General features: G+C 42.6%; 1 protein-coding gene across 1 annotated transcript; it reads left to right on the top strand.

Moving 5' to 3' along the window:
- The first annotated feature begins 225 nt into the window (after window positions 1–225).
- On the top strand, window positions 226–5170 carry LOC139933620 (homeobox protein unc-4 homolog). The gene is made up of 3 exons (XM_071927762.2): window positions 226–481; window positions 1216–1391; window positions 4004–5170. The coding sequence occupies exons 1-3, from the start codon at window positions 226–228 to the stop codon at window positions 5168–5170; spliced, it is 1599 nt and encodes a 532-aa protein (XP_071783863.1).
- Window positions 5171–14504: the final 9334 nt, after the last annotated feature.

Here is a 14504-nt window from a genome sequence, read left to right as displayed (position 1 = left end):
GGACCGTAAACGTAAAAAACCTCGCAGTCTGCTCTCGGCTGCTTCACTATAGGCTACGCCGTTACCGCGGAAGACGTTGTTTGGGTTCCCGTCTCTCCCCCTCCATCTTCACCTCTTCCTCCTCCTCATCGCTTCTTCCTCCTCTCTCTTACTTTTTGACTGCATGTTCAGCCACACTCCCTCCCTCTGCATCTTCACTTCGGCCCCGCCGCAGCCCGGGCGAGCATGGACAGCCGGGTACTCGAGCATCCTCACGCCCAGTTCGGAGGCGCCTTGGGCGGGCTGGTCGGCTTCCCGTACCCCCTCGGTCCTCATCACCACCACCATCACCACCACGTCTACGAGCTCGCCAGCGGCCATCAGCTGCAGTCCGCGGCCGTCCCCTTCTCTATAGACGGATTACTTAACGGTTCCTGCTCGGCCTCGGTGGTCAGCTCCAACGCGCTCCTCTCGTCCGACAGTCAGCAGTACAAACTCTCAGGTAGGCCTATGTTTGATTGGGTCTTTTTTTCATATGGTTTTATGTCTCATAAATAGATCTACTGTGGAAACATTGTATGGTTATGGGTAGTGTGGTGAATGCAATTAGGCTACAGCAAAATAATGGTCATCTGAAGTGGACTTATTTAGGCCGAAATCATTGTATTTGATATATCTAAATATATTCTGAGGAGAGAGTCAGTCTGTAAAGAAACCCACGCTGTTCCAAAGTTTTTGGGTTGGTAAATTATTTTAAAAAAAAGTTCAGTGTGCAGGCTCATTCTTTAACTTGACAACCTACCGTAGGCTAAAACAACGGTAACACAGCTTGTCATCAAGCTTTGTTAAACTGATGTTAACGTTTCTTGGCTATTTCTTGCTTAAACGACTGGCCATTGAATTTCGAAAATACTGGGCATCTCAAATACATTTATTGCGTATAGGCCTAGATTCAGTGACGTGATTTAACAACATTTACCAGTAACAAATTATTAAAACAATGGTCGAACTCATACATTTTACACTAAATGGATGCTGCCTTTTTAAAAGTAAATTCTGTCGTGGTCCTGGCTCCTGAACATGTTGTTGTAGTATGAATCGTCCCATGCACATGTCTTTGACAGCTTCTCTCTCTCTCTCTCTGCCCCCCTCTCTCTCACTCTCTCTCTCTCTCTCTCTCTCTCTCTCTCTCTCACACACACACACACACACACACACACACATACACCTCTGTAGATTCTGGGGAGCCGGATAAGGACAGTCCTGGTTGTAAACGAAGACGCACGAGGACGAATTTCACCGGGTGGCAGCTCGAGGAGCTTGAGAAGGCTTTTAACGAGAGTCACTATCCGGATGTGTTCATGCGGGAGGCGCTCGCCCTCAGGCTTGACCTCGTGGAGTCGAGGGTTCAGGTAAAGACCTGGAAAAACAAGTCAAATATTGCAAAACATGAATTAATTAATTTCTTTAGTGGTTTAGATATTTTCCCGGTTGGTGTTTAGCTATTTTCTTGATTTTTCGATTAAATTGAACATTACTTCTCATCCCATCTCAAAATCCACAGTCTGTCTAATGGGGATTGGCTGTCTACCACAGAGGGGCATTTGTTTTGTGATGGTCCGTGAAGGCCTACCCCATACTGAGATAGCTATTTGTCAATTATCAAAGCATCAATAAAGGGTCTCTTTTGAATTATGCATGGAGGCAACCTATTGATTTAGGGGTTAATAAAAACAGGGCTATTTACTGAGCAAACCCACGGATGAAAATGACAAATAGTCCTTTCCTTCTGCGCTCAGTTTTTTTATACTTCAATTATTTGACAGTTAATTCAGTCTTTTTTTTTTTTTGAAAGAGAGGGAGAGGGAGAACTTAGAACATTCTATATAATTTTTATAATTATTATCATTATTATTAGCCTATTATTATTATTATTATTATTATTATTATTATTATTATATAGCCTACATTATTTTGCTTATTTGTAACATCATATTCAATGATTGTGTATAATGATTATGATGATGATGATAATTCATTACTTAGCGTCTATACTTGAATAAATGGAAAAAGGCACAAAGTGATAATGAAAATATGAAATGCGAATATGATGTGTATGATAAGATCAGTTAGGCTAGTAGTAGCAGTACAATCCATAATAATAATAATAATAATAATAATAATAATAATAATAATATTAGCCTAATAATAATAATAATAATAATAAAATAGCCTAATAAGCTAAATAAACAAGTTCTACTACTACTACTACTACCTACTAGTGCTAATAACAATAATAATAATAATGATAATAATAATTTTAGACTAATAATTATAATATGCTAATAATAGGCTGCTACTACTACTACTACTACTACTACTACTACTAATATGCTAATATTACTATTACTACTACTAGGCTACTACTACTACTACTACTACTACCAATAATAATAATCGAACAGCAAATGTCAAACAGCACGGAACAGATGGGGAGGATGTCGATTATGAACAATGACTCGCACGGAGCAAAACATAATAATTATGTTCCAGGACACATTGTAGCAGCACTCCCTTTGACCTTTAGATTGTACATTTTCTTACAGGACATAAAGAGCTGCAGACTGCATCAATGTAAAACAAAAAGTTACAAGTAAAGAACATGGGATACCTCGCCTTGATCAAGCCTGCTGGATTGTTACTATAATAATAATGCTGATAATGATAATAATAAGAATAATAATAAGAATAATGCGAATAATAGTAATATTAGTAATAATAATAACATAATTGCTAAAAATTCATGCTTTGTTAATACGTAATAGTAAGGTTGTGTGTTCTCTCTTTATAGGCAAATGTAGCTTGTTAGTTGTAGGCCTATCTGTGTTTTGTTTTGTTTTTATTTTTTTTATTTCACGTATTTTCTTTTATTTTTTTAAGCATGCTATATAAAACTCGCATGCATGGCTGGATAGAGTGAAAGGGGGCAAGAAGGAGAGCTTGCCGTCCCTGTATCTTGTTTGGGGATTTCGCTCCTAAACCTCAGATTATTGTTCCCTCAAGCTGCTTAGCGCTCCTTTATCGCCAGGTTTGTGAGGGAAAGATATACCCAACATTAACAATTCATAAGAAGCACCATTGTAGCACATGATGTTGGTGTCCCGTCGTTATTATGCAGGGTTCGCGGATCCTACTTCTGCATGCTAAACTCCCGGCGTTATCAGCGCCGAACATGCGGCCCTGAGCGCGCCTAGAGGCCGGGCGGTGAGAGCTCTCAGGCGGGGGAGTCTCCCTCTCTTGGCTCGGTGCGGAGGGAGGAGAGTGGAGAATTGCCGTGCAAGTGTTTAGCCCATATGAGCAGGAGGCTGGGTGCGAAAGAGTAAATTGAGAGGGGATATGCCTGATTTAGCTACGGTAGAATTAAACGTAATTGGGAGAATTGCCTATTACACAAACTCAATTGCCAATTAAAACCAGCGCATCTGTGTATCTGTTGGTCCATGGTTGTGACCTATTAGCCTATACTCTTTAAGCTGCTACTAAATAAAGGAGAGAAAGAGAGAAGAGAGAGATTAGACTTGTTTCAGGGCCTTGTGGAATTTTCCAGCAGCAAGTCCAGTTTGTATTTGGAGACAATATGGCTTTAGACTGGTCTGATAATAACTTTGATAGTACTGTCATGGCAGGTGTCAGGTCTGTTCTTGTCTGTAGTCTAGAAACACATGCTATGACATTATATGTATAGCCTACTTCAGCTGAAGAGCTATGTATTGAAGTGGGCATCTAGCCTTACAGGTACAGCATTAGATGAAAGGATGCCCTGTTTGATCATTATAGGCCCAACAAATATGAAACAAATGGGAAATATTTTTAACCAATCTATGGCCTGTATACTGTAATAAAGATAGTTTTAACATAGACCTTACTTTCAAACAAAATTCAACTCATGTGCCAATTTTCCACCTGTGTGCATGTGTGTATTTTGTGTGTGTGTGTGTGTGTGTGTGTGTGTGCGTATGTGTAGGTTTGGTTCCAAAATCGACGTGCTAAATGGAGAAAAAAGGAGAACACAAAGAAAGGGCCAGGGCGGCCTGCTCACAACTCCCACCCAACCACATGCAGCGGCGAGCCCATGGACCCTGAGGAGATTGCACGCAGGGAGCGTGAGCGGGCTGAAAAGAAGAAACGCAAACAGGAGCGGAAGCTGCTGAGGTCGCAGAACAAACTCCTCCCCAGTGACACCTTTCACACACCTGGAGGTTCAGACAGCGACAGTGGGGTGTCCCAGTTCACTGACAGTGAGCAGTCTTCAACCACTAACGGGACTATTCACATGGAGCTGCCAGCATCGAAAGGCGGAGGAGGACACCAAACTGAATCCAGCTGTGACCAAACGCGACCTGACTTCAGCCAACTTCAAAACCACCAAAACCAAAGAACCACAGGAGAGTCGGAGCAGGTCTCTCCAGGCAGCATGCACAGCTCCGGCCTCGGGGGTCCGAGGACCTCCGCCCTGCAGAAACGGAATCCTTTCAGTGTGGAGAGCCTCCTCTCTGATGCCACTCCTAGACGGAAATCCCAGCTGGACTTTCCCTCACTGCCCAATCAGAGGACGCTGGTAGGAAAAGGTCACTTCTTGCTTTACCCTATTACCCATCAGCCCTTGGGCTTCATAGTACCCCAAACAGCCCTGAAGGCCGCACCTTGTCAGGACAACAGCATGAACAGGCTGAACCTGGGACAAAGGTGCGTGTCAAGCGAAGGGAGCCCCGCTTCCTCTGGCCTCTCGAGCTTCGTCAGTGTCAGCAGGCCTAACTCAAACTCGGATCATACGGAGCCTAATAAGCATCACGACCACAATCAGATTAGCAATAGGGTGGATGGGACAGAGATGGAGGAGTGTGATAGCTGTAGTAATGGAAGATTCCCTGTTTCCCCGCCACACAACAATGTGGTTCAAACAACTCTGGCGAGACTGAGCACAACCCAGTCCAGTGACAGTAGCGAGGAAAGGAGTTTTAAAGTTCAAGTGGAAGCAGCCGCTAATGGCTGCCAAGCTGCTGAGCTCTGTGCAAAAGAGAAGGGCGCAAGAGAGGAGCTCGCATCTCCGGACCTCTCCGAGTGTCTCGAGACAAACACAGACTGTCAAGCAACACCCGCAACAGATGGAGAGGATGTCGATATGGACTAACACTTGCAAGGAGCAAACATAAACAAAGAAGGACCAGGAACACCGCTCAGACTATTCAAACATTCCCAAAGCTCTGCTGAGACACTCTAAAACATATCAGGAATCAGGAGACTCGATTCTCATCTATTTTTTAATCATAATGTCTGATCAATCCAGATGGCCCAAATGCTGTGGCTATCCTCATATTTGGGCTGTAGGCCTAGACCTTTAGAAGCAGGTTCTTTCTCTCTTTTTTGATGGTGACCAACTTGTAACGAAAACTAGGCTACAATGAACATCTTACATACAACAAAAATCCTCAGATATTGTAAAAACAAGAAAATGATATTTATATGTAAACATTTTGATAAATAAAGTTATTGTTTAAATGGAATCACTGTCTTTCCAGGGCCATATTGAGGAAAAAAGGAGGTTGCTGTGTGGTAGAATCTTGGATCATGGCGGCAGGAGTTTGTCGTTTTACAGCAGATAAATCCCTCTTTCTCTATGTAGTGAGCTGGAGCCGGGGCTCAAGTCCGTCTGGCTGTTTGTATTTATTGCTTTAACAAATTTATTCATTTGAAAGGCCGAGCTGGAATGAGGTTAGTGGCCGCGGGCTATAGGACCCTGCGCCTCCTGCTGAGTTTTGATATGAAAGTAATTATTTTCCCACTGGCTGCCGCGGGTCTCGAGGCAGTTTTTTTTCTTTCAGCCCAAAGGGTTATTAGACATTACCGATTTCTAGTGATATGGAATCACATAAACTTCCTACAATAATAGAATTAGCATGAAAGGCAGGGGTGTCAAATTGAAATGGGAAAATAATAGCCCCGCCAGCTGCACTGTGTGTGTGTGTGTGTGTGTGTGTGTGTGCACGTGTGAGTGAGCGAGTGTGCGCGTGTGTGCGTGAGTGTGCATAGGCTATTGAACGGGAGGAGGAGGATGAGATGGTGGTAGATTCGTGGGGCGGAATTTTCATGAGCTGCCTCGGTTGTCAGACGGCCCTTGTAGTCGGCTATATTAAGATAGATGTTCGATGATATCCCTCATTGTTCTGTCGCTTATATTGATGTTGCTGCGTTATCGCCCTATTGATCATGTGTCGCACATAATAGGACAGGCGCGCGCCCGCCTGCCTGCGCCTTTTTACAAAAGCGCCTGGGCCCCTCGTCATTTGTTCTAATAGGGCTGCGCGTCCCTCGGGGGAGAGAGATAAAGATATAGGAGAGAGAGAGCGAGAGGGAGAGAGAGGGAGAGATAGGGAGAGAGAGAGAGAGCGAGAGAGAGAGAGAGAGAGAGAGAGAGAGAAAGAGAGAGAGAAAATGATGTGCCAAGCTAATTTTGCAAAATTTGGCCAGTTGTAGGCTAAACTCACAAAAGCAAGAGGGAGGTAAAGAGAGGTGAGAGAAAGTGAAGAATGGGCGAATTAGAGATGTTTAGGGACAGAAGAGGAGACAAATGTGCGTTTCCTTTTAAATTTGCAGGTGTGTGTGTGTAGCCTTTGTGTGTGCGTGCGTGTACGTGCGCGGATGAGTGGGTGTATGTGTGCGCGCGTCCGTTTAGGAAAGTGTGTTTAGCTTATGAAGTGTAAACGCCACCAATTCCCTGGAAATTGAAATCCCAATTATTAAAACCATTAATTCTGGCGAGGCTGTGCACGGAGGAGCCGTGTTGACAGCCCGGCTAAATATCCCTGATCCCTCCCGGTCACCTCGCCTTTATTTGCAAATAAATTGAGGGGGATCCGAGGGACAGAGCTTTACTTTGCTGCGCCGACCTAAAATGAATTTCCGTGCCTGAGTCCCTTTAATAATATTTACATAATTTTCGCTCAGTGACTCTGCTATTTGCGCTGTAGGAAGCGGGGGGCTTATAGGAAAATAATTAGAGTAGAGGACGAGGAGGGAGCGAGAGTGGAAGCGAGTGAAAAACAGCAGGAGAGAGAAAGGAGAGAGAGAGAGAGAGAGAGAGAGAGAGAGAGAGAGAGAGAGAGAGAGAGAGAGCTGGATGGGTTAAGACCGAAGCTGAACACTAAATTCCCAGACAGCTAAAATCAATGAAAGTAATAACCCTATTATTTAATTCATAAGGACATTATTTTCCCATAAGGCCTTAGGAAACGTCCCCTTCGACCGAAACAATCACATTAAATCGTTCATTCCGCGTGTGCTGTGTGAAATTTCTACTTTTATTCCTTTTTGGAGAAAACGCTTTATTATAATCGGTTAGTTTCAAGAGGGCGATTAATTAGAAAATATAGGTTTGATCTCTCCTCAGCAAGGCTCTTATAGTGGTGTGTGTGTGTGTGTGTGTGTGTGTGTGCGTGTGTGTGTGTGTGTGTGTGTGTGTGTGCGTGCGTGCGTGCGCGTGTATAGAGACGTGCAAAAAATGCCTAAAAATGTGTCTTTTCACAAAATTATAAATAGCCTACTCATTCAAAAAATGTAAAACTACATTGCAAAATACCAGTCGCACCAAATGTGGGCTCTGAAGTTGCATGTAACATTACACAGCCTATTGTCAGAATCATCCATGAGCCAATAAAACCCGTTGTCAGCGAGCAAAGTTAAAAACTGTGAACAAAAGAGTGAATTTAACAGATTATGTTAAGTTAATTTTCAAGCGTCTCACTACCCAGAATACCTCTGTTCTTTTGGACGTTTTAGGCTCAGGCCTTATAATCAGGGATAATGAGTTCACACACCTAAATGTGTTTATGGTGTCATTTCATTTGGAAATCTTTGTGTTGATCTTTATAACATCACAGTATGAGTAACCCATACCTTTACTTAAATAATAGGTTACTGAAAAGATTATTGTCTCTCTCCTATCGCGTTATCTTGTTCATCAAGTGAATATAGACGATTTCCGTGGTTTTCGCTGCATTTGTTTACACGGCCGATGTGATCAATTTTCTTTTCATTATTATTGAATAATGTCATGAGCTTAATATCACAACAATGAGCCACTCTTTCATCACAAAATAGGTTCTGAAAATGCCATTTCCCCAAGTGTGTGTGTGTGTGTGTGTGTGTGTGTTAATGTTGGAAAGTTTTAAATACAATGATGCCCTCAAAATAGCCCATGATTAGACAAAAAAAAATCTAAAACAAGCAAGTCAGGCCTAAATATGTGTTTTAAATTCAGTGGAAATGTAGGCCTACTGCCCCCCGTCCGTCCATCTATCTATCTATCTATCTATGAAAAACATTCTTCTCAAGGTAGAATAATACAAAATAGCTGAAACATAAGTGAAGAAGTGAAGAGAGAGAGAGAGAGAGAGAGAGAGAGAGAGAGAGAGAGAGAGAGAGAGAGAGAGAGAGAAGAGAGAGAGAGAGAGAGAGAGAGAGAGAGAGATGGAGGTTTTGGTGGCACCAAGGCAAACGACCAATCGATCAAGCCGACTCTGGACCGGGCAGCCCTCCCGTTGTGGCCGTGCCGCTCATGCATCACACTTTATGAATTCAATTTCAACCGGGAGAAATTTTCAATTTGAACGCGCGATCATTACGGCGTGGGGGATAGCGTAAATTGTTTTTGCTCTATTATGCATTCGGACGCCATCATTTTTCTTTCTAATTACCGAGGTGTCAGTGCGGCCTGTCACCCGGGCGCTGATTTTCAATTTAACTGATCATCATACATTCATTTTCCCATTTGATAAATCTGCTATCTAGACGCGCCCGCCATGCCCGGAATATTAAGCGGCGCTGGGGCGCAGTAATAGGGGGATGTGTATGCGGCAATGAGCGCGGATCAGCCAGCTAATTTAGCACCTTCCACATTCCCCGTCTCCATCCCCCATTTCCAATTCTCAAGAGGAGCGCAGAAAAAGAGAGGAGAGGAGAGGAGAGGAGAGGAGAGGAGAGGAGAGGAGAGCCCAATGGCTGCCTATAACCTCGAAAAGCGACAGAGCCCCGAGGACAGAAAGAATCAGAGGAAGATTGGGGGAAGAGAGAGAGAGAGAGAGAGAGAGAGAGAGAGAGGTCTCCAAACCGCATTGTTTTCTCTTACGCAATTTTCAAATTAGAATAGCAAGCTTAATTAACGCTAATTGAGTTCTTCAATACGTGTTATTTTTATTTAATAGAAACAAATTTGCACAATTAATTATCAACGTAATTTCAAGAACCTAATTTACAACCCTCCTCACCCCCACTACCTCTCTCTCTCTCTCTCTCTCTCTCTCTCTCTCTCTCTCTCTCTCTCTCTCTCACCACCCTTGCTCCGCCACACAGCTGAGAGGAGTAAATTAGCAGCTTTTGTCATTAGGTTTAGGCGTCTGTTCCCTTTGATCCAGACTACATGGGCCTACAGCCAGCATCAAAAATCAAGGATTCTCTGTTAGACCTACTTGACTTCGGAGATGGTGATATGCCCAGTAAGACACATCTAACAGGAAACACCCGACGGGGCCTTTTGAGGAAAATGATTTTTAACGTGGGCCTACTAAGTTGACAAGGTTTTATAACCCTCCTAAAAGAAAATCCATAATCCCATAGCAGTCACTTTTAACGAAAGATTTTTTTTTTTTTACATTTGGCTGCAAAAAATCACTAGGCAACTCACAACATCTTATATTGTTAAGTGTCAACAATGTATTGTAAATCGCCTTACTAACTTACTACTTACTCGCCTAACTAAACGTATAATGTCTGGTTGAGTTTCATGTTATTAAAACTGATAGGCCTGACATTCACGAAACTAACCCATATCACATTTAGGTTAAAATAAAATAAAGTTATGTTGTGCATCATAGGCTACATTACATTTTAATTTGAATCACTTCACTCCTTATTGGTCAATTTTAAACACTCATTTACTAAGCCATTTCAAATCAAATTGTGCCAATCATTAGGAGAATCTTAATTCAGTCAAACATAATTTAAAGTATTGGACAACTAACAAGTAAACTGTCAGTCCAACTTTAGGCTTTTCCCACACAATCAGGAAACTATAGGTCTGTAGTTTATTTTTAGTTGCAGTTATAGCTGCTTTATTAGACTATTATTATTATTATTATTTTCGCAAAACCCTTTTTCGTGTTTGTAGATGCTGCAAGACACATAATAAGCTTACCTTGTCGAAATGGCAATAAGTAGAGACAGAGTTGGAGGGGGGTAGTGTGTTGCACTGTAATGAACGTTTATAGGCACAAAGCAGCGTTGGTTTTGTCGTGTTCTTTGTTTCATTAGCCCAGTGGTTGTAATAAATGCCAACGAGCCAACGGGATAGATTTTAATTAAGTCGGTGAGAGATGAGTGGAGTGACACAGAAAGCAGGCAGGGCGGGAGATGGAAGTGGAGGGGGACAGCTTTTCAATAAATCGGTTCGCTCAGGGGTTAGTCGGTGATTTCCTCGGCAAAGTGTTGAGGCCGAGCGGACTCGCAGTAATTTGGTTGATAAATCAGCGGCGTTAGGGGCATGAAGCTTGCCGGTCGACCGGTTGGTTCTGTGTGTGATTTATGTGTTACCCGGGGGTCGTACACAAGCCCATGACAGTCCAGGATGAATTAACCAGGATCCAGCGCGCTCTTAATGAGCGGGTATTATTTCGCACACACCCTCCGCCCTCCTGAAAAAAAATGAGTGTGAAAAACGAGCCTGGCATACGACCCCCTCCACTGTGCCATCCCCGAGGTGTCGCATTGATTCAGCATCAGAGACTAAAACACAGAGTGAGTGAGGGAGATAGAGAGAGAGAGAGAGAGAGAGAGAGAGAGAGAGAGAGAGAGAGAGAGGCAGAGAGGGAGAGACAGACAGAGAGACAGACAGAGACAGAGAGACAGAGACAGAGATGGGGTCTAAATTGCCTCTTTATCAGGAAAAGAGGAAGAGAAAATGTTCAATAAAGGTCTACCACCAATTGATTGGGGTTAACTGAACCATACAGACATACATAAAGACATACAGACTAGGCTATTTATTGACAAAAGATTCAAATACACAAATTCAAAACAAAAAGTGCTATCACTATGGTGATATAGGACTTCCTTTTGGCCCTTTTGCCTGACTGCTCTCTGGGAAAGCAACATTGTGACTCCATAAAAAGGGTCATACATTGCACCTGTGGTTCTCTGAGGTGAACATTTAAATTAAAATATTACCACCTAGCCTAACTTTCTCGACTCAGCAATAGTACAACATAAAAATGCAGGTCATATTTGAAAGCAAGGGTGATTTATTGAGCCACAGCAAAAAGTTTTCAAATATATAATTGGTTAGCTATGTCTCCTTAGTTGCTGGCTGGCTGCCAAAGTAATGCATATGTCTACATGTAAATCCAACCAAGAAGAGGTCAATCAATGCTGACTCAGCTTTTTCAGCCCAGATGCTATAGACTAGTTGAATGGCCTAACCTGAGAATTGGCTTAATGCTAAATTCATGACCAACTTCACACACAATTTCAAGACAGTTCTTGAAAAACTTACAAGGGTTTCCCAAAGGTTTTTGTCAAGAGAAATCTTCAGGAGGCACTTGAAGATCTACATTAAAAACTCTTATAAACAGTGTGTTATATTTTTTAACCATATTTCTATACCAGTTATGGACATATTTTATACCAGTGTTAAAAATAAATAATACAATAAATAATAATAAAATACGTGTCTCCTGATCACTTTTATCAGGATACAGGGTATAGGGCCTGTGCTTTGGACTGACAGAGACTGAAAACTTCTGCTGGACAGGTTTCTCTGCAACGTCACAACCAAATTGCACGTGCAGACCTGAGGTGAGGGAATACAATCAGATATTTTCTTTCTTTCCTCCGTTTTCATTGTGTGTGCCCTTTGGCAAAATCATGTAGTAGTAGTAGTCTATGTTCATTTATGTTCCTAACGCTCACTGTCTTAGTGTTAGTCATTTCACGTTTAGGTCTATTTATCCATGCTTTTTGTCACAATGTAATACGTTGGCATTGTTGGTAATGTTGGCATTTTGAGCTATTGATATTACTGTATTGTAGTTGTACGCACCTAGCAATGCTAACATAAAGAGGTGTACAACTTGTTAAATGGTAGCGTATCTTTGCAAAGATAAAGGTAAAAAATACAAGGGTGTATGCTTAACACAAGGGTCACATCTCTGATAGAATTTCTCCACATCTCTCCTACATGAGCTCCAGCAGAGCAACTGACCAACCCTTCTGAGAGTCTTGTTGACCCCAAAATGTCCATGGTGTGAGTGCAGCACCTCCTTCTGCCAGCACTTAGGCATCACTAACCTAACCTCTCACGCCCTGTGACTGGCTCCTTCCAGCATCTCCAGAGCGTTCCATCTGAGAGGGCCAGGCTGTTCCACTGTGACTACAACCTGCTCAGGGAGGGGATAGCAGCATCTATCTTTGACCATGCCGAGCGCAGTCCTGCTTCCAACCACTCAAGCACCTTCTTCAGCTCTGGGTCTTCCTGTTGCTCTTCAGCCCCTTACAGCCTCTGTCCCTGGTGTCTGCAAAACTATGGTGTTTACACTCAGCCATGCAGGGTCTGCATTCTCGTGACTGTCCCCCTTTGTGTGAGCAATGGAGAAATTTTACTGTTGCAATTGTTCAATCGTGCAATGAAGCGTTGGTAATAGGAGGACAAGCCCAAGAAAGATCCAGCTCTGAGAGCTTTGTTGGGATCGCCCAGTCCTAGACAGCAGCAACCTTCTCCTCTTCAGTGCTAAGTCCCCTCACACTCACTCGGTGGCCTTCTGCATCATTTTGCCCTTTTCTGGGTTCAACTTGAATTTTAGAAAGTGCCAGTCAAAGTGCAGTCAACTCTTTGTTTGACATTGTCAAGGTATACCTGGTGGTTTGGGGACAGTACCTCAGCCAGAACCCTCTCCATGAGCCTCTCAAATGTGGCCAGAGCATTACACAGCCCAAAAGGCAGAACTGCCATAACACCGAGCCTGTTGTGAAGGCTGTTTTCGGTCAGGCCTTCTCCAACAACAGCACTTGCCAGTAACCAAGGGAGCAGAACCAGTCAGAGCCCCTGATTATATCCAGTGCTTCAGCAACCCATAGCATTGGGTACAAGTCCTTCACTGTGACATCATTGAGTGGTCTGAATCTATATCTCCAATTATTGTTACAGTTTCCTTTGGCACCATCACCACAGATGACACCCATAAGCTGGTTGAAGTCTCTATGCCTCCAGTTGCCCTCATGTCTTTCACACACTGTTCAACTGCTGCTTGCCTGTTTAAGGGTGTGTGGTGTGGATGTTGTCTAATAGGGTGAATTGTGCTGCTGTCAATCTCATGATGCGTTAGGTTGGTTCGGCTCAATTCAGTTGGGGAGGTGCTTTTTAGACATTTTTAATGTTTATCTTAATGTGTATTCTATGCATTAGCCAATAATTAATACAGGCTTTTTACTTTTTGTATGGGAAGAATGCCTTGGATACATTTTTTTCTGCCGAAACATTTAAAGACTGTTCTAAAAAAACATCTGTCCTGTGGAGTATAAGAGATATATAGAATTGTGAGACAGTGGCATGGAGGCTGATTTGTGGGTCCATGTTGTTTATAGTGTCACAGCACTGATTTTCACCAAGAGAAAAGACAAAGACTTAGCAACCACTCCTGTTTGTGTGTTATTTTTAGTACCCCCTGTGTAGTTGCAGTTTAGAGAATGTGTATGATGCTTCACTGTGACCTTTTGCAGGTGCTGCAGACCCTGCGTGCAGCTCTACTGACAGTTTGCACTGAAGCATGAATTGTGCTAAACTCTCCTGCCAGATCACTTCCTCATCAGTTTGCAACTTTATGACTTCAAATACAAAAGTGCTGAATTGTAGGCTAATCTATGACAGTCATCATGAATCTGTTTATATTAATAAGATGCTGATTTTACTCTTAGGTTTGACTTTCTTATGGAATAGGCCTTATTGACTTAAATGTATAAAACAATATCATAATTATCAGTATTATCCTACATCTGCAGTAGAGGTCCACAGCCCATCCATGTTCAGTCTATACAATTTGAGCACAAGTAGCCAAGAAAAGAGGTTGATATATGTAAATGCAAAAATTTACTTCACCCGTTGTGGGTCAAAATGACTAAGCAAGGTTCAAAAGTCTTCTGTGGATTCTTTATTCAGACATGCATGGTTCAGTTCAGTGTTCCAAACAAGCAACAAAGAAGTGACAAAGAACAGAGTTCAGGATCCACTTATATAGGTTAAAGTAAACAAAACTATAAATCTTGGCCCATAGCCAAACCCACTTGGCTCAAAACCAACCCACTAGTTCAGACTTTTAACTGCATGTCCACCTATAGAATCACTCAAAACCACACATAACCATATATAGTACACGTACACGCATACATGCATTCAAGCACTGATTACATCATTATAGTAAGCA

The sequence above is a fragment of the Centroberyx gerrardi genome, chromosome 3 (genome assembly GCF_048128805.1).
Source record: "Centroberyx gerrardi isolate f3 chromosome 3, fCenGer3.hap1.cur.20231027, whole genome shotgun sequence".
Taxonomy (NCBI): domain Eukaryota; kingdom Metazoa; phylum Chordata; class Actinopteri; order Beryciformes; family Berycidae; genus Centroberyx; species Centroberyx gerrardi.
Note: the sequence above shows the minus strand (reverse complement) of the source record. Positions and strands in the feature narration are given on the sequence as shown.